At 32.4% G+C, this 12063-nt stretch overlaps 1 protein-coding gene across 1 annotated transcript; it reads left to right on the top strand.

Annotated features, from left to right (window-relative positions):
• Positions 1-3240: 3240 nt before the first annotated feature.
• On the top strand, positions 3241-9709 carry LOC100167781. The gene is made up of 3 exons (XM_001947710.4): positions 3241-3395; positions 6650-6810; positions 8269-9709. The coding sequence occupies exons 1-3, from the start codon at positions 3375-3377 to the stop codon at positions 9326-9328; spliced, it is 1242 nt and encodes a 413-aa protein (XP_001947745.1). The 5' UTR covers positions 3241-3374; the 3' UTR covers positions 9329-9709.
• Positions 9710-12063: the final 2354 nt, after the last annotated feature.

Raw genomic sequence — 12063 nt, 5'->3', positions numbered from 1 at the left:
GTGACAACAAGAAATTTGCTAGTAAAAATAATATTATGTTCTGCAATCTTCACGCGTTCAGCAATGCATCTATTATGGACTTATTTTTAAAACACCATACCTATACAACTGATTTTTTCCGATAGGTCTTGAATATTGATGAAATTTTATAATAATCAATAAAAAAAAACACGCATCATCACGTGTTATTTCAACGAAAATAGAGAGTGAAATGAGTGAAACTTGTTTGGACAGAAAACTATAATACGCTTATTATACCTATATTATGTACGGAAATAACGCTAAATGTATTCTTATATGTATAGGTGTATATGTGTGATTGGTGATTTAATTTTTAATGACCAAAAATCTTTAAAAATAAAATTCGAAAGAATACACTATATTTTATTTTATCACACGGATGCCGTAAACGAAAAATTTGTTAGTAACTTTCAAATTTTTTAAGAAAACAATTTACTATAATATATTATTACAGCCACTTTTGTTGATCAACGAGTGTGTGCATTTTTTTTCTCCTTGAGTGTATTCGTATTTTATTATACCTACCCACTAACGACTGACCCCACAAAAATAATTAAATTATACGATTAAAAATAATTTTGAAATAATTTTGATAATAATTTTGAAATGAAGACGTGGTACCCGCAAGTGTTGTCTGCGTCGTACAACTGTACAAGTGCGTAACATAGCAAACGTTTAGCTCCATTAGTTTACAATTTAGAGTGAATTGACATCTTATAATATTTAAAGATAAGATTATGTATAGGATATTATCTAAGCAATGTCATAAAGGCTTTTTATTATGTTTTAGTCTTAAAGCGAGTTATGATTATTTTAAAATTGTAAATTGTACATCTCGGACGATCCCCCTTGTTAGAATTTAATAATATTACTGTTATACATTTGTCATTTAGTAGATACAGTTATCAAATGCATATTTTGGATTAACCTGTAGTGTGAAATGACATTTTCTCACGTGAAATTTACAAAATCTGAATGTTCCGAGCTATACTTTCCTATGATAATGTAGAGCAGCGTCTTCGTTTAGCAGTTAGCGACTATTACCGAGATTATAATTAACAGGACATGATATGCAACGACATGCTTCAACATCAACATTATAAACAACATTTTAAAATTGTTTAGAAATTTAATATGAAACACTCACTTTAGATAAATGTACACTTTTATTTTATTATTTATATAAGTATATGTTCATTATTAATATAAAATATTTTTTTTACATTACCTAGTCGATCCTAAAAGAAAAAATATACCCTCAGCAGATCTTAATTAAAAAAAGTTTGGCCACCCCTGTAAAATATGGCTGGTTATACATACAGTAGATAATGTGTAAATAATATGGTAATTAAGCATATTATTGTATTGGTACTTAAACTTTAAGTTTTTTCAGAAATTATTTCTCTAATATTTAATCACGTATGAAATATTTCAATTCGCTACAATAATTGCGTTATCAATATACTTGATAGATAAAAATAAAAAAATATTTAATACAAATTCAAGTTAAAGTCGTGTGTTTTAATCTATTATAATTTCATGATTCATATTATAGAGATACTTATAAAGTATTCACAATCATTATTTGTTGTAAATAATAATATTAATTTAACAATTAGTTGGTTCAACGTTAGCATGTCGAATCTTAGTTAAATTAGAATAAAATATTTCTTTGATAACTTTTAACTATTCTAACTTCTATTAAGAATAATGAATATATTTAGAGAATCTGGACACTCGTTAAAATATTTTAAAATTTACCTATTCGATGGATAGAAACAAATTTACCTAATAAATAACAACACACGTCACACATGGTATGTGTAAAGTATGTCTTGCAAAAATTATCTTAAATTGGGATAAGGAATTTTGAAATAAAATCAATTTAAGTAGGTACAATAATTAGAATAATTATCAAAAAATTAAGTTTAAAATTAAACAATTTTAAATGTTTAACTCTTAACAGAATCTAATTAAAAAATTCAACTTATATATTGTGTTATATATCATAATTTTTTTAAATAAATGTTTTCGAAATTGCGAATAAATTATAATAGGTATAACGTATACAAAAGTGGCTATCAATTATTTTTTATATTTTAAACGCAAAATGTTTTATATAGAAAATTTGTATGTACCTACCTATATCCTATACATATTAAACATAGAATTAAACCTGAAACTGCAGGTGAATAGTAAGCTAAACAAAATGTGTTATTGCATGGTGATAAATGATAATATACTTATTACAAATTATTACATTTAAAGATCCAATGAATAATGCAATATTGAAATAATTTCGCTCTTAAAATGTTTACCTCTACTTAACTGTCAATTTTAAAGTAGTAACATATTTTGTACGTTGTTTAAAAGAACCGTATACTTTAAGGATAAAATAAAATACTATGATTATGAATGCATCTGCAGTAGTCTGTACACTTACAAAAAAACTTAACAAATTCAAAGACATAAGTGAATTTTTAAATCCAATTTTTTAATTTTTACAAACGTACGTGCGTTATACGCGGTTCGAAACAATACAATAATCTTAATACATTTAAATCACCGGCGGTAAAAACGTAGTATAATGTAAGTATGGTATATTTCGTTGTAAGACTGAACGTGGTTAAACTTAGAAATACCAATATAGATTCGATAATTCAAAAATAAACCGCAACGTAGCCGTATAGTATATGCGTGTGCAGCAACGAACACATTAATAATATTATTACAGTAACATAAGATATCGTTTGAAAATTCGTAGTCGACTGCGCATAGCACTCGTCCTCGCGTAAATGATCGGTACCGCGACCACGCGAACTGATCGAGGAAGCAGACGACGAATTGATGAAAGATCGAGCGGCGTCCTTAAACTCGCGTACGCGTTAAACTTGTGCCGCGATCGCGTCGTATATTATGATCGCCATCGTACAATTATTATTATTACGTATTACACAATTTGCAAAGCGGAGACGAATATTCACATCACAGCGGCGGCGGCGGCGACGATGATAGTAATAATAATAATAACACATTTCGTGTGTGTTCGGTGCCCCGCAAGTCTCCGCCGTCGCCCAAGTATCGCGGCGGCGGCGGCGAGCGCGCGTGAAAGTCATTCGCCTTCCGCAGTGGCGGCGCGGGAAGAAAGTGCGTGAGTATATTTTCGGTCTTCTTTTTGGGGGAGGATATATGGTAGGGACAAACGACCTTGCCCCGGCAACGGCGAACCGACTCGATATAAAACGGTTCGGAGGTCTGTTACTACATGTCAATCGGCGACGGACTTGCAGACATCGTGGTGGCTCGCAGCAAGTAAAGACAATCAAACGCACAAGCACTGCACACGAAACATTATGGATCGCCACCAAATAGTGGTTAGTAATACACATAATATATCATATTTTATTATATCACGATATCGATTATTATATTACGTTACATAACAATAATATATTTAAATTTAAATTCATTTGATCCATTCAATTCGCGTTTTAAGACAGTAATTTGCATGCATTTCGGGAAAAAATAACAAAATAACCGTCTGTCTTGTATATTAATTTTCGTATTGTGCGATACCATATTATTATAATATTATTACATCGAGTTTTTGGTTTTTATTTGTACGACACCGACACAGTGGTATGTAATTATTATCATTTGATATTTTTGGAAATCGTGAGTCAAACTACAAGTGATTTTATTTTTGAAGCGTGGAAGTACCAGAAAATCATTCCCGCTATCGTATCTTTTATTACAAATTATAAATATATAATATAAAACAAACATAAGTTTTGATAGTTAAACATTTTTCAAAACCTCTCATTGCTATTCAAAAATCTCGTTTCATTATACGCGATCAAGTATGTCTGTATAATATAAAGTACATACACTATTATACCACACTTACTATTGTAAATATCTGTTTATCGTGCAGACACATCTGAAGTGTATATACAGAACAGATATTATATATTTGATTACAGTAACTCTGCGCACCTGCAATCACGTATAATTATGATTTGATTTCACATTAAAATATATTTCTTTTAGTTCACAATAGAACACAACGACACTATAATATAATTTTATAATATTTATTTCAAAATTTCTCTTCTTTGCGTTTTCGTATGCATACCTATATATAATTCGAATAATATAATATATATCCTCTTCGTTTAAACATAATTTCCCGAGATTCGTGCGAGCAGTACCCTATATGTATATAATACTTTTCGTACAAAATAATAATAATAGAGTAATAATAGCGCTTTATATTTGGGCCGGGCGCGCGCATAACACAATAGTGTTCTAGCTAGTAAATTGCTATTATAGTCTGCGCTCGCGACCGTTCTCACGGGTACTTTCCAGCGTGCTTCCGGAGACTTTAACGCTAGGGTGTCAGTTTTCTCTCTCCACTGTACGTTTTAGTCAATAACACGACTATAAAAATGTACTACTTTATTAGGTATATAATACAATTTTATCGTGAACAAGCTTCGTTCTCGAGGTTTTATGTGCAAATTTTGAATACTCGCCTCCAAGAATTGAACATATCTTTCTCAAAATATCCAATTTTTCACCAACTAGATATACCTACATACCACAAAAAACTCCACGATGATAGAAAATTATTACAGCCTTGTTTTTTTGGTCATTTCGTAAACATGCACATGTCCCTACAGTAGGCTACCATACATTTTTTATCTTAAAATTTCCTTTGTCAAACTCGTTCTCTAAAAAAAATCATAATATTTCCATTCTTACCAAACGCGTTTTCAGAAGTTTACTATCGTTATTACTTATTAGGTAGCACGCCTGTATATTATACATGTAATGGCGAATAAATATTAATACTAAAAAGCGTGAGGTGGTACCATGATACATATATATATATACAGTCTTCATATAATATTATAATTTTGACAGTTGTAATCGAGGGCATTTTGTTGAAACGTGATCTTGAGCATTATTTAGACGATTAATTTTGAACACGATCGGGTGCTTTTTGATTTTAGGTCAATGCGACTGGTTTGCCATCTGTAGTATGTGTTTTTTTATATAGGTTCGACCGTCGATCCATTGATAGTTCCGCATACCGGAAGTACGGCTACCTATACAATGTTATAATAATATAAACTCGGGTATATAGGCTAGCAGATTTTCCTCCAGAAGCAAAACGCATTATAAATCTATATTATGTTAACGGATTCACAAAATTTCCGACGATTTATTAGTATTTATAATATACGTCTTTCCTGTGCCCTTTTTATTGCACCACCCGATTATAGGTACGTGAATGTATCATGTATAGCATTATGCACAACAGCGTCATATGTGATTTGCATATATACCTAGGTATACTTACACCGAAACCACGTCACATGAACCGGACAAAATGCAGAAATTCACTCAGAAACATATTCGAAAGTGCTATTTTATTCTGAGATTCCTCCGACGATCATATTCGATTATCCAAATTTTATAATGTATTTTATAATATTATAATGTGCACCGTCGCCACTCCTTAACATTGATTAACCACATACCTATATTATAACAGTTGTATAACGCATGTTATGTGTGTGACTATATAAACGTCGTCCAGATATAAACGCGATACTTTTAACTGTAGGTATACCTAATAATATTCAATTCAACTTTCCGGCCCACCGTTCCGTATCCGAGGGTATATAATATTACGAACGCCGAACTTTCACCGTAAACATCAGATCTCGTCTTTATATATATATACGTATTATGTCGATACGATTCAATAATAATAATAATATTATATCGGATATAAAGTCGTTATGCAATAATAAAAATACTGCGCGCAAAGAAGGGCGACATTGAAAAACGAAAAAATTAAAATGCGTCGGAAACACGCGCTTCTTTTCGACCGGGATGCTTTCACCGGTTACGCCATACGCACATACCATTTATTATACCTACTCTCCGAATTTATTATATTATGGACCAGATGTATACGTCACGATTAACCGGCGCTTGATTTTTTTCCTAATTTTGGACAGCTACTATACTACACTGCTTTGTACCATACCTATACAACTATACGCCATACTATACTTAATTAAAATATTTCTCCGATAAAGCGTGCCTGTCTATATCTATATTACGCGTATAGGTAGGTATACACTTTGATCTACAGATTGACTGTGTTTGTATATTGTATAGAAACGACTATTATAATATAATATTATTGTATATGTACCGCACTTGTATACCAATAGTTGTAATATATAAGAATAATATTATTATCTTACGTAGCGCCGCCGCCAAGTGAGTATTTATTTTGAGTGAAAGTCGAGTTCAACTTTTAGTCGTGATTTCCGGATATTAAAAAAAACAGCCTCCTACCCGAGCGTACTTGAGAGTCAACTACTTATGCTGCTGTATAATATATTTCCCTACGACGTAAATCATATTATATGTAATATTACTATATACATGCACGCGTTCGCGGAACAGTGAAAGCGGCAAAACGCGTATATGCTTAAATTACTACCTATATAACACAATATATATATTTTATAATGTATATACTAAATATCTATAGATCGCGACGATATTATTTTTTAACTCATTTTCTCCTCTCCTTCTTCTACAGGTGTTCCTGGCGCTGTTTGTCCACGTCACACTCGTCTGGTCAAAGGCGGTCGACTTGCCACAACAGCAAGTGGCCTTCCCAAACGACGACGCGTCATCTCAAGCGTCTCTCAAGCGGGACAAAAAGTCGCCGAGCAATGATTACGCTCAACCCGGTCTGCAGTAAGTACTCACATTCGGTTGGGAAAATTACTTCGATTTTATGGTTTACCTAATATAGGGAGGTTAGGACAAGCCTTCGGTACTGCGGTCCTATAATATAACACTCTTCGTAATATAGACGCATATGGTGTACCATTTTTTTTTTTTTTTTTTTAATCCGGCTGAAATTCGGTGGCCTTAAAATCTAAATATTGGAGATTCGTTGTCGCCGTCTTCCGGGACCATTTCGTTTTTTTCTATTGTATTATTTGTTGTGCTCATTAGAAACAAGCTTTCTACATACGCAAATCACGTTTTACCAAACTCGTTTTCTGTGATTATATCGATAATAATAAATAAACAATAAACTTACCTACGCCTAATTTATAAAATATAAACGTCATAAATTAAAAACCTTTTTAAAATGATAATTCGAAATGGTTAGGTGCTATATAAACTGTAAAGTATATTATACATCACTTGTGCTATTACCATAATTTATTATTCGTGTAAATGTGATGATTTCTTAATTAATATGAATGAGCATTTTCGTATGATATAACCAGCTCGCTAAACATTTGAAAAAATATGTATACTTATATCGACGTATTATCCGCTGGGATCAATAGTTATTGTATTAACTTCCACCAGTGTAAAAAACTTACGTTTTCACCAAGCACATATATCATGTGTTAAGTAACGACTATTTTAATAAGATAACAGGTGGGTGTTTTTTAATACAGCTCTCGTAATTCACATTTATCATCTCCTAGGGGGTCTTACGATTGTTCCGAAGTGCGTTTAAGTCACAATAATACAACCACGCGAAACGATGACGGTCCTTATCGGTTTTCGGCACAAAGAGAAATCCACGTGAAACCGATCCTCTCCTTAGACATCCCGTTTATTTATTTATTTATTTTTTTTTTTTGAATCCAATTGCTTTTATTATTATTATCATAATAAATATTGTTTGACGAATAAATTACGAAATGAATAGAGAAAACTGTGAAAAATCGATACCCGCCACGTACGACTTTCAATACGAATACGATGACAATAAAAAGGACGACGTGAATACGTATAACTATATACGGTACGACTATGGCGCCGAATTTTCATAACATTCTAACAATGATATGGGAAATCAAACGCGGAAAATCTATTGTAAAGTAAAACACACGTGGAATATAGTTGTTTTTAAAAGACTTTGTATGAGTAGATGAAAGAAAGAAAAAACCATAGGTGTTAAAGAAATTTGCTATACATACGCGCATGTATTGACATATCATCACTATCATAATATAGGTATGTTAAATAATAATAAATCGTAAGACTGATGTGTACTCCGTGGTATGAATTTTCACTATATCTATTTAATAACATGGCTACAGCAACGAATATATTATAGTGCCCATTGTAAATAAATACATATATATAAGTACCTAACACGTGTTTCATTTTATACTGTTTATATAGGCAACCGGTAGTCGCACAAAGCCGCATCGGAGTGCCAGATATCGGTTATGGCGTCGACGAGCACCACGACCACCATCACGAGCACCACCACGAGCCGCTGAAAGGCTACTGGAAGAAGAAGCTCATCTGGAAGCCTGACTGGGTCAAAACATGGAAACCAGGCAAGAAACAGATCTGGAAGCCTTCATGGAAGAAAATCTACAAGCCAATTTGGGTGCCGACGAAGAAACAGGGTTGGAAAGAGGTGCATGTACCAGTCTGGAAAAAAATATACAAGCCAATATGGGTACCAATCAAAGTACCAGCGTGGAAAGAAATACAAGTGCCGGACTGGAAGAAGATATACAAGCCAGTGTGGGTATCCATCGACGTGCCAGCCTGGAAGGAAGTGAAGGTACCAGACTGGAAAAAGGTCTACAAGCCAGTGTGGAAGCACATCGAAGTACCCGCGTGGAAGGAGGAACAAGTGCCGGACTGGCATAAGATACATGTACCCGAGTTGGTCAAGGCGTACGTACCCGGATCTAAGCACCTCGGCAAGGACTACCACGGATGGGAGTACGAAGCACACGACCTGTGGAAGAAGAAAGTCGTATGGAAGGTCCACTGGAAGAAAGTATGGAAGACAGTGAAGAAACAAATCTGGGTGCCGTCCAAGAAGCTTGAATGGAAGGAGGACTGGGTGCAAATCTGGAAGCCCGCGAAGAAACAGATCTGGGTCAAGGACAAGAAGTTGGAGTGGAAGGAAGACTGGAAGCAGATCTGGCGCACCGAAAAGAAACAGATCTGGGTCCAAGACAAGAAGCTCGAATGGAAGGAAGATTGGAAACAAGAATGGAAAACAGAAAAACACGAGATCTGGATCCCAGACAAGAAATTGGAATGGAAAGAAGATTGGAAACAGATTTGGATACCTGACTGGAAAGAAATTTGGCTGCCAGCTTGGAAGAAAATCTGGAAGCCTGTGTGGATATCTGAATGGTTCCCGATAGAGGAACACCATCACCACCACGAGGAGCACCATGATTCTCATGGTCATGATGGGTACAAGAAAAAATGAAGACTGAATTGTTTCAAATAATCGCATCACAGACTACCCATGTTGTGTACATATAAATACTTTGTAAATATTGTTATTTTTATATATTAAGTTGTTAAAATGTTTTATACTTCTTATCATTAGCATTATTATATATGTAAACCAACATTGGTTTTCATTGACAAATTCATTTATCATGTTATTATAAAGTGTACCTATACACAAAAATTACCCTTCGTCTTACCATTAAAAAACACTATTTTTTTTAAACCCTTGTTAGTGTATTAAGCCATTTAAAATCAAAATAATTGTTTTTATAATTAATATTTTATATCGTCATTATAATACTGTAAAAATAACTGCATTTTTAGGAATTAATAAATTGATATGAGCAGTATTCAATTTCGAGTTTTTTTTAATGTGCCTATAGTACCTACCTAAATTACGTGAGTCAATCTATCTAGTACCTATTTAAAAATTACTAATAATTGGTTATTAATAACAATTTTTGGTTTATGACTTATTTTCCTTTATTGAAAAGTTGTATACCTACACGTTATTGAATTAAATCTTATATGAAATTATTTTAAAAGTTGATAGTGCTTTAACAATATTAATATCTAATAATTATTATTACGATCAATAATGTAAATTTTAATGTTAATTATCAAAGCTATGGACAATTATGAGCACTAATAAAAATTGAAAATAATGAGACAACTATACCTATATTCTACTTTGACATCAACAATTAAATATCACAATTTTTAAGAAAACTTATATATAACTTATTATAATATATTATTAGACTCCCAACTCCCAGTAACACTATTTAAAAATAAATGAATGAAAATGATTACAAAAAAATCAACACATCTGTATAGGGTGCTCATAAAATAATAATATATAATATATAGATATAAGTAATAATATACAGCTATATATATAAACACTATAAGTACCTACTTATTAGTTATTACTATACCTAAATAGCTTTATGCGTCTTCCGCTTACACGTAAGTATACCTATAACTGATATAAATGTGCATATCCAAAATTCACTTATATATATATATACTTACCTACGTGTGAAGTTTACACAGTTGTAAGACGTACCGCTGTCGCAGAGAAAGTGAATTCAACTTTAACGCACCAGACGCCATTATTGTCGAAGCATGTAAATTAAACTCACGACAATTATTATAATATGACGTCACAGAACATATAATTTAAATACCTACCTGGTGTTTTGGCGTCTTGGTCAATAATTTAATTTCTGATTCGTTTTCCTGAAATATTAATGAATAATATGTCATACAGGTGATATAGTTTATAAACTGTATTTCAGACCGATGGCCCAGGTCCCAGAGGCGCATTAAGGCAGTGGCGTATTTAGGTTTTTGTCTTTTGGGAGCAGGGGTTATGAGGGGATTGATCCCCTTGATTTCCCCCTGTAAATACGCCACTGCATTAATGTGATGATGAAGTGTGTACACTGTAAATTTGCCTAAGTAGGCAAATTTGTAAAGGTAACCAAATGCTATAGAGTTCAAAAAAAATGTTTAATACAAATAAATTGATTTATTTAAATGTTTGCATGATTAGCCATCTATCAGCTGGACATTTTTGATATTCTTGCGATTATTTGTAAGTTTGTAACATAGTCGTGGTAAAATAGGTAAACGCGGCAATCGCAATATAGAAATGAAAACAAAATATAAAATCAAATTCAACAGCTATAGGTACGTCGTGTTGGCGTGTAACGAAATACACATCAATCACGCCAAATAATCGTCGAACACACCTGCTGGAGTGCATAATATAATTATTATAATATGCATATATGCCCTACATCATCATCCAGTGTATACAGTGTGATCAATGATGAATGATGATGGTAACACGAAATATTTTGAGCGTATGCAGAATCGTATTTATGATTTTGCCACCCGTGGACAACAACATATTGGCGCACTGACTTTGCTTATTATTAATTTTTCCTATTTCAGTATTCTTATGTCTTACTCAATATTTACTATCCACCAAAAATCAAAAACAACTGTCTTATGATTAATAAATATATAGCTAGTTATAAATTATAAATAACAAACAACTATGGAAGACGGAATTATATTACATTATTATTCTCATAGTAAATTTATGTGATAATATTTAGCTACCTATTTTGTTATGAAATAATAAAGCTTAAAATTTCTATAGCATACTATATGGTACAAGCCTCAAGGTATAATTATAGGGATTTGTGATATCCAATTGAATATAATATATTTAAAAAAGAGATCATTAAAAAAAAGATTGTTCACTTCACCGAAAAGATATTCAGAGGTTGTAGATTAGGAACCAATATTACACAAATTTATTTATATTTTTATTAATGATTTATAATTTTCCATTATATATTCGAAAACATCGCTTTACTTTTTTATAGTAGCCTCCTAACATTTGACAGGGCGGGCTATTATTTATTAACCACTACTTAAACACGCATGACCTTGAATTTGATTTTGTTTTTTACTGCATAAAGGACTTGAATTATTTTAATTATCCTTATAAGCAACTTTGACATACATTTTTTTATCTTAAAAAATGACTTTTTAGAGCGAGCAGCAGTTTTGGTTTATGTGTGTTGTATTTATTATATTTTTTATTAGTCTATCAACAATTCTACAATGTTCCGTGTGATTTTGTTTTTTTTTTTTTTTTGGGGGGGGGGGGAGGGAGGGAAATCAAATGTA

Source organism: Acyrthosiphon pisum, chromosome A1 (genome assembly GCF_005508785.2).
Source record: "Acyrthosiphon pisum isolate AL4f chromosome A1, pea_aphid_22Mar2018_4r6ur, whole genome shotgun sequence".
Lineage (NCBI taxonomy): Eukaryota > Metazoa > Arthropoda > Insecta > Hemiptera > Aphididae > Acyrthosiphon > Acyrthosiphon pisum.
This window is presented reverse-complemented; position numbering and strand designations above follow the sequence as displayed.